The 25,589-nt window shown below is 42.6% G+C and overlaps 1 protein-coding gene across 1 annotated transcript in view; it reads left to right on the top strand.

Moving 5' to 3' along the window:
* traf4a (tnf receptor-associated factor 4a) overlaps window positions 1-16,203 on the top strand; it is a 37,616-nt gene extending 21,413 nt beyond the window's left edge. The window contains exons 2-7 of the mRNA XM_041941328.1: window positions 5,064-5,115; window positions 8,582-8,686; window positions 8,856-9,017; window positions 9,907-10,068; window positions 11,420-11,575; window positions 12,886-16,203. Coding sequence (XP_041797262.1) covers window positions 5,064-5,115; window positions 8,582-8,686; window positions 8,856-9,017; window positions 9,907-10,068; window positions 11,420-11,575; window positions 12,886-13,518 — 1,270 coding nt within the window. The 3' untranslated portion in view covers window positions 13,519-16,203. The remainder of the gene's footprint in view (window positions 1-5,063; window positions 5,116-8,581; window positions 8,687-8,855; window positions 9,018-9,906; window positions 10,069-11,419; window positions 11,576-12,885) is intronic.
* Window positions 16,204-25,589: the final 9,386 nt, after the last annotated feature.

The following is a 25,589-nucleotide window of genomic DNA, read 5'->3' as shown; positions in this document are numbered from 1 at the left end:
TTTGGAAAAACATTTTGCTTTCTCTTTGTGAAGTTTCCATAATTAAAGTGCAAGAACCGTCCAAAGTCACACATAATGTTAAAGTCAGCACAAAACTACTAAGTTGATTTCCTCTAGACTAAATACACTATACTTAAACATTCAGTATGGGTTTATGCAGTATTTTTTTAGTATTAGTAAAATGTGGAATTGGTTACACTGCTGTCAAAGATCTGTTTCCACAGTTGCATTCAGTTTGATTTGATTAATCAGCTTTGCCTCTTAATCATATGTCATTTAGTGAACGCAGTGGAGCCACAGTACTTCATCTCCTCTTTGCAGGACAGTCATACTTTGGTTCTGTGTAGTTTAAGGCACCAACAAAAGATTATCATTAAAGAAATAGTTTGACATTTCAGGAAACTTGCTCATTTTCTGTCTTGCAGAGGGTTAGACAAGAAGATTGATGTCTTTACCGTGAATATAAAGCTACAGCCAACAGCTTGTGAGCTTAGCTTAGCACAAAGACTGGAAATGGAGGGAAACAGCTAGCCTGACTCTGCCAAAACAAAATCCACACCTCTAATTAAGAAGTTAAACTTTGCATGTTTGAGGAAAAATCTGCAGATAATTTGTACATTTTTATGATTGATCAATCATGAAATTGTTGCAGATTGACTATTGACTATTAGTCACACACTGTACTAATTATTGTTCACAATAGGAGGCTCAGAAGAAAGAAGTCATGACTGCACACAGTCTTATACACACAAACTCAAATCCAGATGGATTTGGGAGATTATAGGAACTCAATCTGAGATAAAACAAAATTCCTGTTTTCTTCTAACTTCCTGAGAGGAGAGGCAGGGAGTTCGGTTTCAGCTGTGAGACCAAACGCCTGCACGGAGGGCACCGGTGGAATCTAAGGTTTTGTTTGTGTATATAAACGTTGATCCTGGTTATAACTTGAAAAGACACAAAGGGTTTAGCGCGAGGATGAACATGAAAGCTGGCGCTGAGCTCCAGCAGGAGATAAGTTCAGTCAAGGCTCCCGATGCTATCTGAGCCAATGAGAAAATACCTCGTGTGACAGAGGTCTGTTTAAAGTGTTAATGTGCCACAGATTTGTACTCTCCTCGTGCTTGAGATTGAGTTTGCTCCGTGTGTCTGGACAGCCCTGCCCGCTACAGTGGCAAGCACTGGAAGGTTTGTTTAGTGTCTGTGTTAGTTAGAGCAGGCTTCAAGGTAACGCTGTGGTGTCCGTCACCAACATGTGCCCTCCGCGCGGCCTGCAGGCCCTTCGCTGTCGCTCGACAAACACCCCTCTGCTCCGTGCCGGTGAGATTAAACCTGAGGGATTTGTAGTCTCACCGTCTGCCTGTCAGGAGCCGTGCGCAGAGTGACGAAGCATGTTGTGACGGCGGTCCTCGTGGTATCTGCTGCATGAATGGTTGGCTGTTTAATCTGAGCCTGAAAAGAAGATTTGAGGGAAGAGAGGGGGCAATAAGAGGCGAGAGAGACTCCAAGGCGATGATGGGTTTGACTAGTTAGGGGGGGTATGTTTTCCACAAGCTAACACAATGTGATAGCTTTGTGAATTTGAGGTGATTTAGACACGAGCGTCTCTGCAGCAGAGCAGCTGTAGAGCCTCCACTGCTCTCACAGAAGGAGGCAATGAAATTTTAATGAGGTGGTTGTACTCTGCCGTACGCTGTCCAGTCTTTAAGCTGCTCCTCTGCAACACTTGTTTTTCAGCCTCTCCGCCCGGATGTTCGTTGACGAGGGTGTGAACTGTGGTCAGAGATCAGTGGTAGACAAACATTTGTGTGAAACTTGTTTTAAAAGAACCTGAATGTGAGGCGCAAGTTCCCACTTGCAATGATGCAAACAAAGGAGTTTTCCCTTTGGGCTTAGTGAAACAGTTATGCTTATCCTTTAATGACTGCATCAGGGCTGCAAACTAATGATTAATGCCCACTGATTAACTTCTCTATTATTCTTACGATTAATCCAGAGCCCAAGGTGACATCTTCAGGTGCTTGTTGTGTCATATTGAAGAGGAAATCCTCACTTTTCAGAATCTGACTCGTGAATGTCATTTCTCACGACAGCCTTGAGGGAATTTCTTCAAACTTGGCGCGAATGTTCACTTGGATTCAAGGGTGAACTGATTTCATTTCGGTGGTCAAAGGTCAATGGGACCACACACAGCTCAAGAATTCATATGGTAATTATTACAACATTGTACACAAATGCCTCAGAGGATAAAATGATGAAGTGGTGGCATTTTGCATCCAAAAGGTCAACTTCACTGTGACATCATAATGTTCAGCAGAAACACTTTTCTGGGCGTTATTCAGCACCATAACTCGGGAACAGAAGGGGAGACTGTGACCATTTTTCCCATTTGGTCAGATACTGAATTGGTGACACTATTCTTTGGCGTCCACCTTGAAACTGTCCTGATTGCATGCATCTTTCCTTCTGCCGGGTTAAACAAGTTGTTGTTGTGAAGTTGTAGCTTCATTGCAGCAGTGTCCATGTGTGAAGCACTGTATTCCACCACAAGCTCATTGATTCTGCTGATATTGAGCTTCAGGTGATTGTAGTCGCGCCATGTGATGAAGCTCTCTATCAGTCCTCTGTACTGCTCTGTAAAAATAGTCTCTAAGTGAAGACAGCAGGTTTATACTGGAATCATACATACCAATATAGTCATAACTTCCATTTTACCAAAATACCTTTAATTGAGTTCCTTTGGCATTATGAGTTTGGCATGGATGTAAACTGCAGCTTGACTGGTTGGCGAAGACAAACAACCTTAAGGCGGTAATTGTAGTTTATCATTTGAACTATCGGTCAGATAAAACAAGGCATTTGAATCCTGAGGGTCTGGGATGCTGTAATAGCATTTTCTGCTCATTCCTGACATTTTCTTTCAGTACAAACAATCAATTGCTGTTCTCTTGTTTCAACTCGAAAGTAGTCAGAGGAATTGGTAGTCGCAGAAGCTGGATGAAACTGAAGAGGAGCTGTGCTTCACATCGGCTCCACCTTTCACTGCTAATGCGTTGTCACAAAGCGGCAGCGAGTTCGTCTCACGGGCGACCAAGAGAGTCGAGCGGTATTATCAGCAGTGGGGCCGAACACATGAATGTGTGGCTGCGGGAGCTTCTCTGCGACCAGGGCAGGAATCGTCCTGACAGTCTGTGACTAGGCTGTTTTCGCCTGTCTGCCTCTCTGTGCGTCAGATACGGGGCCCGAGCTAGACGGGGGCCTCTGGCTGTCCCCTGTCCGGAGCTGAGAGCATGTCGCTTCCCATCTCCTCTCGCCGCGTGGTTGTAGGACAGGCAGTGCTCGCTGTGCCTCTCCCTCCACAGCGTGAGATGATTCCTCGGCGATGGCGATGAGGACGGTAAATGACTTCACACTGCACATGAGATGCTGACTGGGTCCTCCTAGCCTCTAATCAATTGACCCTCTTTACAGCCCACTGTGGCTTGTTAATTGGTCTCCAGCTCCCTGCTGACACAGTGACCCTAATGGAGGAGAATTACTGCTGTCTCGTCATGCATTAACCTCCCTCCTCCACCCCCCTTTCATCAACCCTCCCTCCCTCTCAGGCCTAACCTCTGCTCCCATCCCCCCCTTCAGCACACTCCCTGGTTTCATAGCAGCTGGGTAGACGGGACGAAGTGCACATGCACTCCCGTCCTGTCACATGTCCCTGTGCCTCTGGGAGCCGCGGTCAGGTGACACTGCAGCCAAACATATTAAGGCACCAAGGGGCAAACAGTTACTGTTTGCACACTGTTGTCCCTTAATTAGTTTAAACATAATTCAGGCATGGTGGGGGTATGAGAGGCCTCTTGGCATGGGAGGTCAGATCAAGCTTCAGGGCATGTGATGTTTGAACAAAACACATTTTTGTGCATCCCCGTTGTCTGTAGCAGTAGATTTCATGTGGAAAAACAAAGTAAATATTGATGGTTAGGGCTTATTTTCAGTATCAGTGAAGCTGCAGATTACCTGGAACCAATGAGAATCCATGATAGCCCTGGAAATGAAGACAGTCTATGAGAATATCGCTGATCCAGACACAGCAGGGGAGCTCGAGACAGACGTGACACCGCTGACGTCTCGAGAGATCAGCCACAGATTGCCTTTTCTGTTTTTTGAAGTAACCTTTGTGCGTCCGGATGAGTTTGCGGCGCGACTGTGTGTAGCAGTTCACCTCCAGTGGCTGCTGCCTCCATTATTTACAAGTGTGAATATTTCATGATGACATCAGGGTAGGGACGTTGTGAGGGGGGCTGCCTTAATGAGCTGTGGCACTCGCTCATCTGGCCCTAAAATAGGCCAGTGAGGGCTCCTCCGTGGCGCCGCAGAAACTGCGCGGGGGCCTGTCGTAAAACGAGAGTTCAAGTCTTATTTTGGGTTAAACTGCTTAAGGGAGGAAAAGAACAAAAACCCACTCTCGCACCAGCAAAGCAGCGAATCGAAGAAGAGCCTCGAGCAGGAAGGCGAAGTTTGCACTGCTTTATTCTCAGGGAAACAGAAGCCTGTTGAAACTAGCACATTACCTGCGAAACAAGAGCAAAAATTAAACACTCACTCTAAGCTGTGAGAGAAGCAGAAAAAGCAGCTGGGAAGCGGATCATCAATCATCCCTTTATGTATTATAAATAAATCCGGCTCCAACGTGTAGTTTTGTCCTCTGCAGTAATAAAAATCTATCTCAAAGCCAGTGTCTCAAAGATCTGACTTTATTGTGCCGTGTGCGTGTATCTGAGTGTGTGTTTGTACGTCATACAATGTGATGAGTCAGAGAACTTCTCATATTAAGAGTGTTTGAAGAGACAGAATAAAACTGAGGGCAAAGCAGCGCTGCTCTCACAGACTGTCAAAGAAGTGCCTTTTAGCTCGGGTTGCTCTCGCTCAGGGTCACAGTTGGTAATCTCACTGAACGCTGAATGTGATTTAAAAATGGCCAATTCTCCCGGTTGAGATGCTTGTAAACAGTTTTTGTCTTTTATTCTGAGTGATTCCACCGATAATAAAACGTTTCTGCTCTTTTGTTGCAGTGAGGGTGTCTTCAAGTGTCCGGAGGATCAGCTGCCGCTGGACTATGCCAAGGTATGAGTTACACCGCATGACACACTTTCATTCACTCCTCATGAACTGAAGAATAGGTCACTTTAGAGTAGCGCTATAATTCAATCATTTACTCCTATAATAAGATAATAATAAACCTATTTATAAAGCACTTTTCTAACAGAGTTACAAAGTGCACAACAGTAAAACAACAGAGTAAACAATGATACAGCCAGCAGGCTGTACTTCAGCACAGCAGTGTTTTGAGCTAAATGCTAATGTCGGCATGCTAACATACTCATAATTACAATGCTAATTTGCTGATGTGATGCAGATATGGTGCTTGCTACGATCAGCATCTTAGCTTAGCATTTTAGCATGCAAACATTTGCCTGTTAGTGCGAAACACAAAGTACAGCTGAACTTCGCTTTTCAGGTATTTAATCATAAACCAAATTAAAACTTTGACCTGATGGTGAAGCTAGATCAAAAGGCAAAGTTATTGCACTCAATCTTAAAGAGTATGTGAATATCTTTACCAAATTTCATAGCAGTGTCAGTAGGATTCAGCCTCTGGGGATCGTGAATGTCTGAGAAAATCTTATGGCAATCCACCCACTAGCCTGACTGAAAATGCTAAAATATAAAACAAATGAGAAGCAAAGTACAAAATAAAACCCAAAAACGCTGTAAGAAGGGGAAAAGAAATCTGATGAAAAGTGATATAAGAATGAAAAATAGTCAAACTACAGGTGCTGCAGAAATGTAAATAGTAATAGTGTGTGTGCACTGGTCCAACCAGAAAAAAATGCAAATCAGAGGAGACAAGCAGCTCAGACGCTGATATAAATATAATCCTGCTACATAACATCTAGATGTGGCTGAGATATGAGGTGCACACTGGCAGATTTGAAGAGGAAAGCACATTCAGGATGGTGATTTTGACTTTAAAATGTTACTATAAAAAACTGAACATTTGTACTGGTGAATCTCTGGATAGCATATAAGCAATAATAATTAACCCAGACTTAGAGGTTGCATTTCCTTTCATTACAGTGGGAAAGCAGAGCGCTCAGATGATCTGAACCAATCCGTTTTTTTCCTCAGATAAATCCATCCCAGTCCAGAAAAGGAGAGCTGTGTCTTAATTTCAACTGAGCTCTTCTTCTCTTTGTTTTTTAAAGGCGGTTAATCAGATTGTGCCCGGAGGGGAGAAAGATAGTGACTAACTGTATTCAAAGTCAGAGGATGTCTCGCTCCCACGTGATGCCTCTGTTGTAAAGTGAGGATAAGGGTTTAATTCTGAGCTATGCATGGGAGAGCAGTAAATGATTGCCCCTGTTTCTGAGCAGCTTTTAGCATAGAATGAAAGTAGACCACTGTATGTAACGTTTCCATGCAGTTAGTTAGCATTAACCTGAATTAGCCATCGAGCCATTAACCCGGCTGCAGCAGGATCAGCGGGGCAGCAGTGCAGGTCTGCATGCTGTGCTGAGAGCGATGAGGGCGCCTGTAATAGCAGGGACTCCCCACGGGAAGGATGTGCTCATGGCACACCTGTCAGACGTTGTTATTTACCCTCACAGGCTCCCGGTCGCCTGCAAATTACCCCGTCCTGGTGGTCTACTGTCATGGTTATTGTAATGCTCGCTGCAGACTGTCCTTCAAAAACGTGCACAAACACAACCAGCAGAGAAAGAGTGTTGCAGTCATTAAAGGATTGTGCTGCTGTAGTAGTAGTAGTAGTGTGGGACTAACAATGGCTAAAGCAGACGGAATAAACCCCCAAGTTGGAGCTCCAAGGAGCTTAACCCCCCCCCCACCGATCTGCCTGGGACTAAGTTATTAAAAGGTCATCATTGCCGTCTCCCTGCAGATTCCAAGACTGGAACAATGAGAGAGTGTTTCAGTCTGCTTCAGAGGATTTTTCCTTCTTTGCTTCTCCTGAAAGAATGTGATCATGGCAGCAAAAAAACCCCCAAAAAATCACGTCTGCTTCTACTGTTTAAGTGCAGCAAGTCAAGCATGTGTTTTAATGTTAGATATATGTGTGCTTCTGCAGAGCACATTTAACAGGTTAAGGTTATGCTTTAATACACTTATTTATCTGTCTCCCAGCACAGCAGCTAGGAACAATGAGTGAGACGACCGGACGCGTTTTATTGCAGATGATTTTCCAAATGGCTCCCATGTTTCTGTGCAGAGGCACGTGAGCGCAGTCGGGCTGTTACTGAGCTGTTATTTGTTTAGAGGGCTGTTGTGACATTCTGAGGAAGTGGCTTTTCTTGTTTGACCAGTGCTCTGCTCGTGCGACAGCATGGGGGGATGGAGATGCAGAGCAGAGCTGTAAATCCTCAGGATGCATACTGTAGGGGAGGATTTGGGGTCTTTGGGCAGAAAACTGACTCATCTCCATCTCTCAGTGACCGAGGAAAAATAAATCTTTTCCTCTGCTCGCCATCTCTCTCTCTCTCTGCGTGTCTCTCAAAGGTCCCAGAAACCCATAAACTAACTCATTATCACTGCAGTGGCTGAGTCGACTCACTGCTGCAGATTTCTAACACAATCAGCGTGACTGTCTGTCTGTGTGTGTGTGTGTGTGTGTGTGTGTGTGTGTGTGTGTGTGTGTGTGTGTGTGGTGTGTGTGTGGTGTGTGTGTGTGTGTGTTTGTGTGTGGATTTTTCATACAGCTCAACATTCAGTCTTGTGTTGTCGTAGGTCTGTGACCCTCCTCCCAAGCAGGGTGCCCACTCATTTCCTTTCATTAAGCAAAAATATCAAAGCATTTCCTAAAAAATGTGAGAGACTGAGAGAAGGCAGGAAAGGGACAGAAGCAATTTGAGCTGGTAGGCAAGTGATACAGAGAGAACTTACAAGATACGACTGGTGATATGCTCCATTTTTGTTATTGTCAGTGGATCCCATGCAAAGAATAAAACCAAAAATCCATTAGTCAGCCCGACTTCCCTGCTGTTTGTGACTCTCAGCCCCGAGTCCATTTACTGAAGACTAACATCTTTAAAAACAGCTCACAAATACATCATATATATTTTCTTAAAAAGCTAATTAACTTCCTAAAGCAGCTGTGGTTTTAACACAAACAGGAGTGAAGAGTGTCTTTGTTGGGGACTATTTTCTCCCGTAAAGTCTGTACAGCTCCTGTGTTCATGAAAAAAATGTGTGTGGAGGATGTATCAGGGTTTCGTTGCACAGTCTGTTAGTAGAATCAGCTCATCGTTGGCCGGCTGACATATAAAACTACTTCTTGATTGGTCAACCTGATTGGTAGTCTCAGGTTCATAATGTTGCTTTTTTCAGATAATCCACTGAGTTTTTTTGTGGTTTATTTAGTTTAAGGAGTTGAGTTGCATTTTTATCTGAAAAATTCCAAATCACCAAACTTGGAGATGCATGGTTGTCATTGGACAGTGTCCTGTATGAAAGTGGCGTATAACAGCATGTCCTCTTGTCTAACACCTCGTGACCTCGTCCTGCTTTTCTTCTTCAGATCTACCCGGACCCGGAGCTGGAGCAGCAGATCCTGGCGCTGCCCATCCGCTGCATCCACAGCGAGGAGGGCTGCCGCTGGACCGGCCAGATGAAGCAGCTGCAGGTGAGAAGCTGGCTCTTCTCTCTCTATCAAACTCTCTCCTCCTGTATCTCCTCCTGGCGCCTGCTGCCGCCCTCCCTCACCTTTTGTTGTTGTCTGGCAGCGGCCTGGCTGGCCGCCCAACATGTGGGTGTGTGTGTCTAATGCCTCTCCGTCGCCGTGCCTCCCTCAGGGCCACTTCTCCACCTGCGCCTTCAATGTGATACCCTGCCCCAACCGCTGCTCCGTCAAGCTGACGCGCCGCGACTTGCCCGACCACCTGCAGCATGACTGCCCCAAGCGCAAGGTCAAGTGCGAGTTCTGTGGCAGCGAGTTCACCGGTGAAGCCTACGAGGTAAACACCACCTCCACACCTGTTTTCATGACTTTTCTTTTTTTCCTGCTGTTGCAACACGGCGGGAGCTTGACGTAAACAACCCAAAGTGCCGCCTCGTAATTTCCACCCATATATGAAAGACGTCTTTGTGAGAAGCAGCAGGGGAGACTGATGCACGTGTTGCACGGGCTTCAGAGCGCGTTGGTCTGTTTGAAATAACACGTGTGTTGGCAGAAGGAAAAAGCCTTGACTGGGTCTTTCATACTCCATGTGTTTTGCTCAGCGAGCGGGCTGATGGACCTCAGAGTCTCCTCACTAACACCTCCTCTACCACGCTGCCCCCTCTGTTTACTCTGGCCCACATGGTCCCCCCTCTGCACACAGTTACAGGGGCATTAATCCACCTTTTGGCTCTCACACTGGAATTATACAGTCGTGTTTGAACTGTGTATCATTCTTCCACCACTGCTTGAGTTTCAATACCAACACTGAAGTGATGCTGTTGTTAACGCTTTACTTTTTGCAGTATAAATACATCTTCTACTAAAAGTGTCATTCCTTAAAAAAACTACAGCATAAAACAACTGTACAGTAAGATTTCAAATCAAACTTGAAAACATGATGAGAGGTGTGTTAAAAAGATTGATACGTGGCATTTCCTTTGTCGTGCTGGCTTTGTTTTAATGTTTGTTTGAATCTATTAATACAGTTTTCTTATCAGGAGGTGTTTTTTTTTTCGGTTACTTGCTTTATATTCCCAGCAGCAGCTCAGCCTCATGCTTTCACAAAAACTATGTAGTTTGTTTATTTAAAGGCCCTTTCAAACGATGAACTCTGCAGTATATACACTTCGTTGATTTAATAACCCAGCTCTGAATGGTAATCACGTGTCCCCTTTCTATCCCAGAACCACCAGGGTGTGTGTCCACAGGAGAGTGTTTACTGTGAGAACAAGTGTGGGGCGAGGATGATGCGTCGCCTGCTGTCCCAGCACGGCATGGCCGAGTGTCCCAAGCGCACACAGCCCTGCAAGTACTGCGGCAAGGAGTTTGTCTTTGACACAATCCAGGTCGGTTTCACACACTCTTTACTGTCAGACATACATGTTACTAACTGGCTTATATTCGGCGTGATGGAGCCTGTGTCGGGACATATTTTCTCTCAGATTGTGACTCCTGTCAGTGTCGTTGCGCCTGTCATCTGTCCTGCATGTGGCTCACTGGAGGTTTCCATGTTGTCATCCATGGTGTCTCTGTCCTGTGGCAGCTGGATGGTAGTGCGAGCTGCTGTCTGGGCTTTTATGTGGAAGCACCTGCTTCTGAACACATCTGGCCAGAGGCTGAAAAGTCATGCTCCACTCCCCCATGTTCTGGGGCAAAGATGGAATAACCCAAGCTTGCTTTTTTTCCCCATTCATCATTTTATCTTTGCTCAGTTTGACGGTGATGATATGATCTTAAGGGATTCTTTATGATTTATTAATGTATGAGATCATAATTTGCATTGCATGATGGTAAATAAACACAGATTTCATTCTTGTCACTTTCTTCATAGGGCTGCAACTGATGGTTATTTTTATTGAGAGCTGCAATGTTTGGTCAATCAAGCGATTGTTAAAAAAATAATTGAAATATCTTGATAATAAAATAATTACTTAGGTCATTTTCAAGTCAATGTGCAAAAAAAAATGCTTTATCAGCAAATATTTTAGATCTTTTTCTCTGTTTTATATCATTGTAAATTTAATATATCTGGGTTTTGGACTGTTGGTCCAGCAAAACAAGACCTGTGAACATGATCTTAGACTGGAATGGATATTTTTCAGAATTGTCTGACTTTTATAGACAATTTGATTACATGATGAGTCAAAAAAAGATTAAGCTATAATTCAAAAAATCCTTAGTTCCTGCCCTGTTTTATCTTTTCATTTTATTTATTCAATTGCCCAAGCCGACCTTCTTTATATTGGCTCTGTTGTCCAACCAACAAAAACAAACAAAAACCCAAAGAAATTCACTCTGCTGGAATTTAACAAAAGGAAACGCAACCAACAAACCACAAAAAGTGACGTAAGCAATTAATCAGTTATCAGATTATTTGTCCATTATTTAATTTTTCAGTCTGTTTTCTACCACTCAGTTATTGAGTATTTCATTATATTGATTGAAAGATTTGCGTAGTTGCATTGATTTGTGTGTGTTGTTGGCAGTTTGGTCCCAACATTTGTGGCTTCAGGCTGCACGATTAGTTGTTTTCTATTTCATGGCCTCGTCTATTTTTACTGGCTCATTTTTAATACCGCACGTATTTTTTGAAACTTTCAAGGACATTTTTTCCCTGTGCAACCATTAATTTGCGACCCCGCTGTGCAGCATGTGTTCTTACCACTCATAGTAACACTGTCCCTGACTCCTCTGCAGAACCACCAGTACCACTGCCCTCGGTTTCCTGTCCAGTGCCCAAACCAGTGCGGCACACCCAACATCGCCCGAGAGGATCTGGCCAACCATGTGAAGGACAACTGCGGCAGCGCACTCGTTCTCTGCCCCTTCAAAGACGCCGGCTGCAAACACAGGGTAAGACTGACCTGCATGATTCAACCGTAAGAGACTAGTTCTGCCTCAGGAGGAACCTTTCTGTTAACACTGCTGCTGATATATTTTAATTTACTTGTTTGTTTACATGCTTGTTTTCATGATATTTCCTTCATATCCTTGCCCACTGTGTCCAAACTAATGATATTCTGAACATACAGTACTGCGCCTGCCTGTAGGGTCTATTTTAATGAGAGCAACACTTCTATATTCTGACAGCGCATTTCTGTCTATTTTTGAAACTGACGTCAATTTAAGAAAATGTGGACACACTCGAGGAAGAGCATCGTGCTCCGCGTTGTCGACTCCTCGCTCTGTTGAGAGTCACAAAGCATCTGGAAAGCTTGATGTGTAACATTTACAAATGGCCTGATGCAAAGCAGAAAGAACAGCAGAGTGACCATTAAATATAATAATCTAATGTCTGCATCTTTATCATGTTCAGCGTGTGGCAGACCCATAAATAGAAGTTGATCTGTGGTTCAGTTGTCAGCCTGGGGATGCATGACCAGATAATGCGCTCTGAACTGAACAGATATGGACAGCATCCACATTTATTGCACATTTTTCCAGCATGACTTTCCATTGTGCCCAAATATGAACACAAAGATTTTTTTTCAATTTTAAGGTCAGTATTCAGATATTATTCAGAGGTTAATCCTCTGTAACTTTCATCAGTCTTCACCAGATTATTTATGCAGTGGAGGATGAAACTGATGTTGCACAGATGTTATTTTTATCTCATGATCCGATACTGAAGCCTGGCACTGTGTGCGACTTAACAGTATCTGAGGAGCCGAAGTTAGGGATCGTCGCAAAAGTGCATGCAAAATGGCTGCAAGAGCTTTTGTCTCTCCAGCTTTACATTCAGAGACCTCCTTCCATTATAGACAAAACTCCAGCTTTTCAAGGAAGATCATGCAATATGTCCCAATTCAATTGTATTTTCCATTATTTACACTGTTCATTTCCACCTGGACCATTAACTGTTACATAGATTTTTAGCTCCAGTTTTCCAGTTTACTATGTAATTAATTTAGGTACATGTTAATGGTTTTCTGTTTATGACCAGTTATACTTCAACATAGACATATGATAAGTATAAATGGTTGCAGAAACAATTTGACATTACGTTAAGCAATCTAGATTCAGCAAATATGCAGTGTTGTGTGAAATAAATCTAAACAGATAGTAGGTTTGCATTACTTTATGGAGCTGTGTATGTGTGAAATGTACTTACTCACTGTGCGGCAGCTTTTATATAAAAAACCATTTTGCTGTTTCTGTGGCAGTGCCCCAAACTGGCTATCGGTCGTCACCTGGAAGACACCACTAAGTCTCACCTGACTATGATGTGCAACCTGGTAGGGCGTCAGCGGCAGGAGATCCTGGAGCTGCGGAGGGAGATGGAGGAGCTGTCCGTTAGTCACGACGGCGTCCTCATCTGGAAGCTCAACGACTACTCCCGCAAGCTCCAGGAGGCCAAACTCCGAAGCAACCACGAGTTCTTCAGCCCGCCCTTCTACACTCACCGATACGGCTACAAGCTGCAGGTGTCGGCCTTCCTCAACGGGAACGGCAGCGGCGAAGGCTCCCACCTGTCCGTCTACATCCGCGTGCTGCCGGGAGAGTACGACAGCCTGCTGGAGTGGCCCTTCTCCTACAAGGTGACTTTCTCCATCCTGGACCAGAGCGACCCGTCGCTCTCCAAACCCCAGCACATCACCGAGACCTTCAACCCTGACCCCAACTGGAAGAACTTCCAGAAGCCCTGCAGCAGCCGCAACTCGCTGGACGAGAGCACCCTGGGCTTCGGCTACCCCAAGTTCATCTCTCACGAGGAGATCAAGAAGAGGAACTACATCCGAGACAACTGCATCTTCATCAAGGCTTCTATAGAGATTCCCCAGAAGATAATGGCTTAAGATCCGACCTTCGTTTTCTTTTAATGAAGGAGAAAGATAGGTTTAAGACTGGAACTGATACTGAACCTTGAAAACTTCTACTCACTTACCCTTTAGATACTTTCTGCCCTGACAGCCTCTCCACCACAGAGCTTGAAGCGAGTCTGTTTGGCTGTGTGAGCTGACTCGGAGGACCTTGATATATCACAGAGGAGAAAGTGTTTGGTCTGCAGAACCATCACTCTCTGGTGTTTCTTTTTATTAATTTTTTTATCTGTTTGCTGACCTTTTATCACAGTCTACAACAAAAAGCCTTGGAAATCAAACAGTGCCTAGAGAGTTTATCCTAAGTTATATTTTTGTTGTTATTTCTGCAGTACAGATGTTAAAGATTATGGAAAAGATATAAAATTAGGGGTGAAGGGCTTCGCTAAGCCCCTGCACTTAGAGCAGAAAGTTAGAGGCTGGTTAGAGACGTCCCGTTGGGGTGATCTGAAGAAGGGGGAGCTCAGCAGACTCAAGCTCAAGCCCAACTGCCTTTTGTTTACACGCTCAAACAGTATACTCCCGTTGATCCCTTAACAAACACAGAGCCCTTGGTGGGATACTGCTTGTGAGGCTTGTGTACACACATGAAATCGATGTTTTCAATTGAGAAAGTCGCAGTGATTTTCATGTTTTAAGGGAGTAGTTTTTGGTTCAGTCCAGTGAGAAGATCGATACGACTCTCATGTCTGTCCAATCAATGTGAAGCTACAAACAGCAGCCTGTTAGCTTAGCTTTGAATCCAGGCTAGAAGAGGAGGAAACAGCTAGCCTTCACTGGTAGAAGATTACGTCTGTAGTTCACTAATTAAATCCTTTTATCTTTTTTTTTTTTTGTTTAATTTTTTTTTAATGACAATTTGCTGTTTTTAGGAGAGTTATGTACCTGGATTTTTGTGGTTATAACTTCCTGGAGTCTCATTGGTTGCCAGGCTCCAAAATGGCTAATTGTAACATTTCTTTTGTGCGGATTAACCATTCGAAGTATAACTTTTTAATTAGTGAGCTTTACAGGTGCTGGACGGCAATATTTTAACCTTTGGGTAGAGCCAGGCTAGATGTTTCCTTCTGTTTCCTTTCTTTATGCTAGGCTAAGCTAACTGGTTGTAGCTTCGTGTTGAAAAGAACTGTTATATGTGATTAGGAAACACACTTTGTCGCTTTCTTACCAAGAGTCAGATGAGAAGATGGATAGCACTTGTGTCTGTGTGAGCATATGCTTTTAAAGTCTTTTTGCTAGGCTAAGCTAACTAGCTGCTGGCTCTAGCCTTGCACTGAATGGAAAGATATGAGAGTGGTTTCCGTATTCTCATCTAAGCTCTCTCTGTAAGCAAAAAAAAGGGAATAAGCGTATTTCCCAAAATGCCAAGCTATTCCTTAACTTTTGGGATTTTAAGACCGCATTAAAAAACATTGTAGTTTCAGATCTGTCTCTTCCAGCTAACGGCTCCCGTCACAGGAGCCGTCTGTAGCTTGTGTTTATCAGTAGTTTGACGCAGTCGTAAAAAGCTTCAGGAGCCTGCAGATGTACCAAACACACACCTCATAGTGACCCTATGAGGCTTTGTGTCGATTGTCCACCAATAGGAAGAAAAAGCACCTTTTTGGTCTTTCGTTGGATGAGCAGAGCAGACAAAGAGGCCAGTTGTCAGAGTGCACGCCCATTTAATAGTGAAGGAAAAGCCATGTGGCCTTTTTATACAGTATGTCTTCGCATGAGGGTTTTAGGGGTGAGCAGGGCAACATAACACCTGCATGCTTCATGTGCTACCACCTGGACCACATTTTTGTACTGTAACCTGTATTCTTGAAATCCTCTCCTGTTGATGGCTACTTTGTCTCTTTTTTTGGACCATTTGAAAGTTGACAAATTGTCGAAAAGAATACGTTTATACGTTTTTTTGTTTTGTTTTGTTTTATATACAGAAAATGTGAACGCTGTAATATAACCTATAAAGACAATGAACACTTGGCTGTGAAGTGTATTGTTTTACATAGCCTGGGCATGGACAGTGTACTGTTTGAAAGGATGGTTAATGACAAGGTCCCTGCAAATATGTGGGTGTCTCGGGACTGACTGCACCTTTGTTGTTACCATGGTCACCGGTGTCTATCTTCAGCTCGGCACACAATGTGGCGACAAGGAGCACTTGGAGGGGTGTGATACACCTGTCTCCATCGCAGCACCATCAGAGGGGTGGAGGACTTTGATGATGCAGTACACTCATGATGTATGTGAATACTAATGTAAAAATGCAGAAGCACATTCTGTCTTTTTATTGTTATATACATGGAAAAATTCACGATTTCTTGTCATAATACCAGCTGATATTTTACAGTGATTTAAAGAAGTGAGAAGATAAAACTTTTTTGTAAGATTCTGTATTTTTAAAAATACTTAGCTGTTTTATACAAACACTTTTCGTTGGAGAATCGGGGTTGACTTTGGGAATTTTCAGACCCTTTCGTCTCTTGGACATTTGGATAATTTGTTTGTACTTGTGGTTTGAGCCTCACATACTCTGTCTGTATTATTTCCTCTTAAAAGTATTTATTTTAAGGAGCCGTCATGTGAGTTTGCATAGACGGCACAAATGTTTTAATATGTTGATTGATGAGTGCTTGTCAATTTCTTAATTGAAATAAAATACCATATATTATAGTTGTTTTAACATTTGGTGTTTTACACAGGGCAGACTCTAAAGAAGCCAGAAAATCAGCACACTGTTGGTTACTTGTCCTCACTTTTTTAAATACCCAAAACTTCATAAAATTCATACAGCAGCACCAGCTTTATATTCGTTCATCTGACCTGGAAAAAAAAACACCAATCACTGCAGACGTTTTCCAGTTTCATAGAATAAGAGGTAAAAAAGTCATCAAAATCAAAGCAAAAACTGAGACATCTTGACTTTTAGTCCCTAGAATGAGTCAACATTCAAAAAGCCTGGATCCTACACTTCCCATGATGCAGTTTCCCATGGTCTTTCTTTCGTCTTTTCGTCCCCTCATGCCTGATAAATTAACATCTTTCAATATATAAATGTAATTTCTAGGAGACATGGTTGCTGGAATTAGCTACATCACTGACCACTCAGACAGTACCGAGTGCATTTTAAACATGAGCATGGACTTAAAACCATTGAATTATTCATGAAATATATTATCAAGATTAATTCTTAATGATGCTGGAAGGCTATTAAGCTCATCTGAACATTCACATTCAGCTCAGTCCAGCGGAGTAGCCAAGTTATTACTTTAAAGTGTTTGTTTGCCTTCTTTAGGTCAGTAGTAGCATGTATAGGGTTTTGTTAAGCAGCTTCACAGTCCACCTTAATAATCCACTCAGTTTTCCTGTCGGATGTGCAGAAGTTTGTGCTGTTGTAGTGACTATTAAAAGTGAAAAACATTTCTGAGAGCTGTGAGTCCAAAAAGAGGCGCTGCTTCTGCACAATCCTCGGAAGCCAATTTGTTTCCATCTCAACTCCTACTCAGTGATGTAGGTTAGAGGTGAAAGCAGTTTCTGTCCTGCCCTTTTTTTTTTTTTGTAGTCTTTGCTCCGACACTGCTCGAGATGGAGGGCGGCAAAGGAGCAGAGGGAAGGGGGCAGAGGAAGTGAGGCAGACACCAGCCTTGCTTTGAAGCCGTGCCAGGGGTTTGCATTAGCTTGCAGTTTGGATGATGTTCAGTGCAGCAGGATTTAGGGAAGAAGAAAATGAGCTTTTAACGTGAAAGTCACTGAGAGGTCCCTCAGGAGGACAGTCCTGTTTTCCACTTACTTTACAATAGCTGGCCAACGTCTTCCTAAAACGTATAATCTTGACTCTCTCAGTCTATTTTTTTTTTCTCTTTAGAATGAAAACAACATCTGTTTTAGGAATACAGCCTGACTTTTCTTTACCTCTGTACAACATCTTCCTTTTCGAGGATATTGCTAATATCCTTGGGAAAAAAAAAAACCTCATGAGGGAACGTATTTTTCATTCAGGATAGCTGTTTTTAAGTTTCCCCACAGTGATCATTCATTCATTTCAGGGAGGGGTCCTCTGGTCAGGTCCAGGACAGTCCCCTCTGTCTTTCCCCAGACCAATACAGAGAGTACATAGCTGAAGTTTGGAGAGAGCCTCAAACTTTCCTGGCACGAGGTGCACAACCAACAGCCCCGTGCTGCTTCAGGGCAACGCAGAGTGAAAATAGTAACAGCTAATTACATGTTAGCAAGCTCCATGTTTCCCATGCAGAGTGGAGTCACGTGCAGCTCGGCGTACAGGGCTGCCCTTTGGCTTTGCTCTCTTTCGGCCCTCCACTCGCTCTGTAAATGATTTGCAGGTACAACCACGCTCTTGTACACACTGCGCACACATCAGAGCAGTTCCTGCTTGGTGAGCTCACCCAACCTTTGGTCAGTGTATGCTGAAAGTCAGATGCCAGCTGGGTTAAAGGAGGAGGAGGAGGTGGTTGCGAAGGCGGAGAAAGGCCCCACCCATGAGGCTTTCCTCTCCCATAAAAAAAAATAACACATCAAAATAAAAAAAATAACACATCAAAGAGGAGCTGCGGTTTGTGAAGCGGTGCCATGCTGTCGTCCCCCATGCTGGAGTCAAACAATTCTGCCTCGCAGTGCAGGAACTTAACGCGAGAGAGAAAAGCTCTCAGGAGTGGGAACCAGCAGGAGTTCACTCATGAGTTGGACAAATCATCGGAAAAGAAGCTCGCTGGTTGAGCATTAACCTTGGAAACAACAAAAGAATCACAGACTGAGAAGTGATTGAAAGCTTGCTTGAGTTAAAGGTCCAGTGTGTAGGATTTAGGCAGATCTATTGGCAGAAATGTAATACAATATTCACTGCTATGTTTTCATCAGCCTATAATCATCTGAAAGTAAGAATCGTTGTGCTTTTGCTACCTTAGATTGAGGTCTTTGTATCTACAGAGTGAGCAGGTCGTCTTACAAAGTTATTATCTCCTGATCTTCTAACCTCTTGCCTTACAGAACATGTTTTTTTCTCTGCAGGTATGCAGGAAGTATGATATCCATAACACATTTGAACTGGTTGCACTTTGAATGTGAACTGAAATCTGACAGGTTTGAGAATCACCTTATCAAGAAATATGACCTTCTTGCACGTTCTCTCTTGGATTATCCAAAATCTAATCTTCCATTAGTCACAGGCAGCTCCACCCCACCCATCCCTCCAAACCAAAAGGCATTAGCTGTGAGTCACTGATATAATTCCACTTATCTGCAACAAACTGGTGCAGCTGCAAAGGTGTAAAATGATTGTACATCATTTGTGAGTATTGTGACGTGCAGAGGATGTACTGAAAGCACATCTCATACATAAATCATTAAAAATATCTGAAATGCTCAGCTGAGACCGTAGCTATGTATGAGTCATCTGATTTAATGATAGGACTGTGTGATACTCTCACTGAGCAGCATCTACTGCTGCAGTAAATGTTATTTTCCACGTGAGACATTGTGTTTATTTTGATTAAAAGCTTGTAGACTACAGATATTACAAATAACCCGAGGCTTGATTTCTCTTAATTCTCCATAAACTCCTGTCAAAATGTTCCCAAGCACCTTTCTCCTGGATCGCAGCCTGGATGACACAGAGTTGTGGACCACGACTGTTTATGATAAGGTTGTCTGACCACACTGTCCTCACAGACCCAGCTGGCTTCTCTGATGCAACAGTTGGACTGAATACAAAAAAAAAGAGGCAAAGTACAGCAGGATGACTTGTTATTTGGAAAGAAAAAGACCTCTCCTGTGTATTGATTTATGCATTCCCTCTGATGTGCATCCACCCAGCGAGTGATTGATAGTTTTCATCTCTTTTGAAAACCAGTCGAGTAAGACCAGCAGCAGTGTCCTGGGGCCAAAGGTCAGGCAGACCCGTTGTGGCGACCTGCCAGCAGTACCATGCTGCTGGGCCTGGATCAATTACTGGCCTGGATGACTGGAATAATACACCAACCCCTGGAGAAGAAAACTGGAGGCATTCACAGGTCATAAACTAGCCCATACACATCAAACAAATCTCTGATTGATCACAATAAATGTGCTACAAATACTGCCTGGTTGATTCCACTAAACAGGATTATGGGGCAGAGTAAATTCAGCAACAAAAGTTCAAACATAATGTAAAATATGGAATATTATTTGCTTTGTTGTTACTATTCAGACACAGATGCTGAAACCTCAAGCACACATAAGACTCCAGCTGCTGTTTTATGATTTCTCCCCAAATTTCAACATTAGTTTTAGTGATCCAACATGTGATTGGTTCCTGTAACATCCACTCCCACATAATCCTGATTAACAAGAACACACACCACAGGAAAATCACAACCCCATTTCCAAAAAAGTTGGTACACTGATGAAAACACAAATAGAAACAGAATATGTTGATTTGCAAAACACCAAAATCCCATATTTAACTGAATATAGCACAAACATATCAAATGTTGACACTCAGAAATTTCTCTGTTTTGTGAAACTGATATCCTCATTTAGAATTTGATGCCAGCAACACATTTCAAGAAAGTTGGGATAAAAGAAAACACCTGGTGGGACATCAACAGCTAATTAGGTTAACTGGCAACAGGTTCGTAACATGATTGGGTATAAAAAGAGCCTCCCAGAGAGGCTGAGTCTCTGTCAGGTAAAGCTGGGGAGGGGGTCATCACTCTGTGACAAACTGTGCTGCATTATTACATCAAATTTGTTCTCACCTCGACTGGAAATACGGATCGAGGCTAATGTTCAATGGGCTCACTTGTTCAAGAAAAAACACTAAAAACACACAGATGTACTGCACATGGACACATTGCAAGCTCCTGCAAAATCATTTCAGACTCAACCCTGCTCATCATTGATATTTTCAGCAGTTTCTAAGAACACACTGCAAAAACAGACAGTATTTGACACCTCTGCGAGGATCCTCCGACAGCTCTGATACAAACATCCAGAGAGGTGTGAGAGTCTGTCGAGAGCTGTCTGTAAACCAGGAGAGTGTCTTTTGAGACGTGGTTTCTTGATTTCTCTTGATTCCTCAACTCTACACAGATCAACACAGAAACTGTAAGGTGTGCGTGTGATGTTTGCTCACTAATGCAGCCTGAAGGCCAAAACAGCAAATCACTTTTCTGCAGAGGTGGTTCTCCACTGCTAAAAACTTTTTGCATCTTTTAATGAGCCTGATATTTTAATCCCTGATGTCCAGCTACAGTATTTCTCCCTGACTGCATTTCGCAAACTATTGCAGCGAGCGAAGTGTGTGGCACAATGCACTGTGCAGGAATATTTTGTATGAAAAAAGCGAAACAGAGGTCGCACATTTACCCCTTGCATTGCCAAACATTCAGTGTCACCCACTGCATTAGATGACCTCCATGAAGCGTGTGAAATCTTTTTTTTTTCACCTATTTTGTACATCAGAATGAAACTCACTCCCAGGGTTTGGCATTTTAATGAGCACCTCGTTAGATACAACAGTGCATGTTTAACTTTCATGGTCATGTGCACAGAGTGCATGCAGGAGGTTTGCGGATTGAGTCGGTGAACCTGAAAGGGCCCTTCACTGACCGCTGCTTACATGAGTCGACATTCATGATGACAAATCATCCCAGCAGCGTGTGAACCTCTGGAGGCTTCCTGGTCATCCACATCAAAACCTCAGATGAAGAATGTCACTCTGACTGTACAGTGTGTCCCTGTGGCTCTCTATCCTCTACATTATTTTTCAAATTCCCCAACCACCCAAGCGGATCTTCAGTTTGTCATATCCAAAGTGAAAAGGAAACCCCTCTGTTTGAATCTTGACCTAAACTAGGCCAATATTTTTGTCATTTTATTCTCTTATTCTTGTTCTCAAGTTATTCTCACAGTGATCTTATTTGGAGTGGGGAAGACGCACTGAAATACTTTTTTAAAGAGTTGAATAGACCAAATTTTCAGGTTATTATTATTATGTGCAAACAATTGGTTTCATAGTGATGAAGAATTATCACCTGGGTCTGCAGCTCCCCTCAGCTTTGGGGAGCTTTACAGAGACTTTCAGCTCATACTTTAACTTTTTCGGCTCACTCTCACCACTCTCATAACAAAGTTGTTGACCGCAGCAGGCAGCTGTTTCAGCTCTAAAAAAGGCTCTAAAAAAACCCATGTACACTACCTTCTCAGCAACAGACACAGTTAGCAACTAGCTGGTGAACGCAGTGGAGCATTTAGCAGCTAAAAAGATGGATATTTCCCCCAGAGGTTGGTGGAGACCAAAGACAGAGCTAATATAGAGTGAATATTGGACTTAAATTCATCACATGAACACAAACACAAATCCAAATGAATGATAACGTTGCTCTGTAACAAACATAACAAACATTCTCAAGCAAAGTCTTGATAATTGCATTATTGCCTGGAACTGCATTTTCCCCCAAAGTAGATATATTTGCATCCATTCCCTGCAGGAATAAATGTAAACAGGAAGTGACATCAAGTTAAATGTCAGTTCATTGTTTTCAAATAGTAAAAGTAGCATTACATTATCACATTAATATGTTTAGAAGGATCAGATACCCATCTTTAGAGAGCTGGACAGGTTGTAGAGAGGGTAATCTTACTTTCTGCATATTTTATTTTATTATTAATAAGATAACTGAATACTGATGTGGTTTACATAGGATGCCTGTGGCTCATAAGCATGAGCCATTGAGCTCATCCCTCAGTCCCTGTTTACCTTCTTCTGGAAGGAGCTGCTGCTGTTAGTCATTTCTCTGGTTTTCCTTCTAACAACTGATACTGACTGAAACAAAGCCTCACTGACTCTGCCAGACATCAGTCCCATTGTTAGTGATGTATCACATTCACACTCAGAGTTGACAGGAAAAATAGCACAAATTTCCCCAGAAATTCAACTAAAATGTTCAGAATTAAATTAGCTTAATCTCAGATTTAACCGTTGCCACCCCAGAATCCTCTCACTACCAAACACAGTGTTGTGTTGTGCTTGTGAAACAAATCTCTTTGGCCCGAGGTCCTGCAGATAATCTTAACTCCTGCCTTCATCCCCTAAGTAATGGCTTTCTGTGGCTCCAACCATGCAACCCATAATCTGGCCGTATGGTAAAAGGCCACATGGCAGATACATGAGCAGCGCAAGAGACTTTAAGATCCCAAGAGTCCACACCAAAATAGACACTTTATGGTCTTCAGACCTATTTCTGTCTCCCAATTTCTGAAGTTCAACTGTATAGTTTTGAGAGATAACTAGCAGGTACTGACCAGCTAAAAGTGACATATAAAGTTATTTTTGAGCATGATGAAGCTGCTGCACATCCATTCATCCTAAACATCTCATCCCACACATGAGGCACTAGCCTGATGAGGCAGTTAAACTCATTTAATGCAAACAAAATCAGAGCTGTCTGTATTCGGTTTTGATGTGTGCTTATGTTGAGTTTCAGTAGTAACAAGATGTGATGCACAAGACACAATATAGCTTTGTTAAACATGGAGAATTTTAATAACTTGGTTTTTGAGTCAGTAATTTTGATGCTGTCATGAAAGCAAAGCAACCAATGAGTTTCAAGATCAAGAAAAACATATTTTAAAATATTATTTCAAAAACTGTTTAATTTTTGGACATTTCTTGCCTTCTGTTCAAGGTCATTGGTTCCCATTCACCTCTGTACAGTATGAAATTCTTAGAAGCCGACTCTTGCTTGAGTTGTGTAATCCTTTATGATACACATCACCTCTGAGGTTGTTTGTTCTTGTTTCTGTCAAAGTTAAGACCAAATAAGATAAAGTTTATTGATATCAAGAAGTTAAATTTAAGTGTTACTGCCACAGAAATACAAGAATGTAATAGTAACTTTATACATATCATGAGTGTCTATGATACGCAGATAAAAGCATGAAATATGAAAATAAAAGGATGCAAACATAAATAGTTGCTATTAGGTGTACTGAAACAAAATATAGACAAACATAAAAAAGAGACAAGGAAGTTATATCAGTAATTAAATATTAAATACTCTACTGTTGTGAAGTAATGTGCTGCAAACTTATTTCAAATCAATCTGCTCTTAAACTGCATCATCAACAATAACGATGACACAAACTTGATAACAGTGGGATGGATTATACAACTACAGCTGAAGCAAATTTCTAGAGTTGACTTTCAAACAGTGCAGGGGTGAGTGGAAAGCAATGGCTGCCTGGAAAATGATACTCTGCAGCATGCATTTAAAAAAAGGAAACACAATTTATATTTATGTTGCTAAAACTTGAATATACACGGGAAATTCTCTTTTTGCTGTTTAATTTGAAAAATTAATGTCATATTTTTTTTAAATGACTTGAACATTAAATATTCCTCAGTCCTGGCCATCCCAGTACAGTTGCAGCAGTATGCATCCTTTCAACAGTGTAATTCAGCGTTGTACTCATGGAGTAATGCCCTGCAGTAGCGATGTCACACTCCTGTCAAGCCCAGTTTAATCCTATTACAACCACTTTCATCATCACCAAGATATCTAGATTAAATTTCCTGTGTCAACAGAGATTATACTGGGATGGCAACGGGATTGCTGAAGCATCCAGATGGGCAGAAGCAACTGGAAGTGATCAGTAATAGCATAAGTATAGATTATATAGTTCACCACTGGCTTGGGATGCTGCACAAGCCACCCGTTCTGCTACAAATACCGTTCAAATATCCATTTGAAGCAGTAAATCATATCCATGTGACTTTTCAGTTAAATTTCAAGACTGCAAAAAAAAAAAAAAAAAATTTCATCTCTTCATGGGAAAAAGAGGAAATTAAGAGAAAAGACAGGAAAATCTTGACCAGATGGTCTGGCCAAGATTATCCTCTAAACATGGCCTCGCAGTCTCTCTGAGCCCCCGATGGCAACACTGTCGTTTCAAAGAAGCAGGAGAGTAAACACATGCAGCTCTGTGTCAAGCAGGTCTCTCCGCTGGGGGGTCTCCATGTTTAGTATCTGTGTGTGAATGTGTTCCTGTGTACGGATGTGTGTTTGCTCACACGCGGTCACAGAAGGGTTACTTAAATAAGTGTGGTTTGTCTTTTGACCCAGCTGCATCGAAACACACAGCACCACCCACACTTGTCTTGAGCTGTATTCCCACATCTGTGCTGTGGCTCAAATATCACTGCTTCCCCCCACAAGTGACAAAAGGTCTTCCAACAAGCAGGATATAGTATTAAAAAACACACACAATCCCCCTCCTCTGCTGGGTCATCCTGAGCTGCAGGAACGGCCAGTTTCACTTCACTGGTGGCCATTATTTTGGCCATCTGATGAAGACAGAGAGGATGGTGTGAGGACTGTCAGTGAGCGGAGGTAGAGTGGAGCGGTTGCCACGGTGAACGTGCTCCGTTTCACCAAGCTGGCCTCTGATTGGCCGCAGCCACGGCTGAGGGAAGGAAATTCTGCCAATTGGAAACAATTGATGTTTTGTTGCCGGGCCAAGCTGTCCTGACACAAAGCTGACACTTATTGGCAACAAGATTGCTCCTCAGGTTTGAAAAGGTGACACTTAAAAAAGGGCTCACAAATAAGGCCACTGGTGCTGCTGTTTGAATAGGCAGGTTTCTTTATATCAGTGGTGGGAGCAAATATTCTGACCTTTTGCTTCAACTAGTAAAAGTATCAATACTACAATGTAAAATACATCCTGCATTCCTATTTTCTTTTTCAAAAATACAGAGCAGCAAAATATATGCATTATGCAAAATGTCCCATTTCATATTATGATATCATTACCGATGATGTATAATTATCATTTTATATTACTGCTTCATTGGAGTGTAAGCAGCATTTTAATAAGATAAGTGGTGGGCGAACACCAGCCCCTCAGCCAAATTCGGCCCCTTTACATCAAATACTTTTACATGATTTTTCACAAGTTCACTGTAGCTAATATTGCAGATAAAAGGTTGCTATCAATCCCAATAAAGCATTCAAACTGCAGCTGCTCCGCCTCGTGCTGCACCAGGTTATTCGAACCACATG

This window comes from Chelmon rostratus, chromosome 7 (genome assembly GCF_017976325.1).
Source record: "Chelmon rostratus isolate fCheRos1 chromosome 7, fCheRos1.pri, whole genome shotgun sequence".
NCBI classification, from domain to species: domain Eukaryota; kingdom Metazoa; phylum Chordata; class Actinopteri; order Chaetodontiformes; family Chaetodontidae; genus Chelmon; species Chelmon rostratus.
The sequence above is the reverse complement of the archived record's forward strand: the minus strand, read 5'-3'. Positions and strand labels throughout refer to the sequence as shown.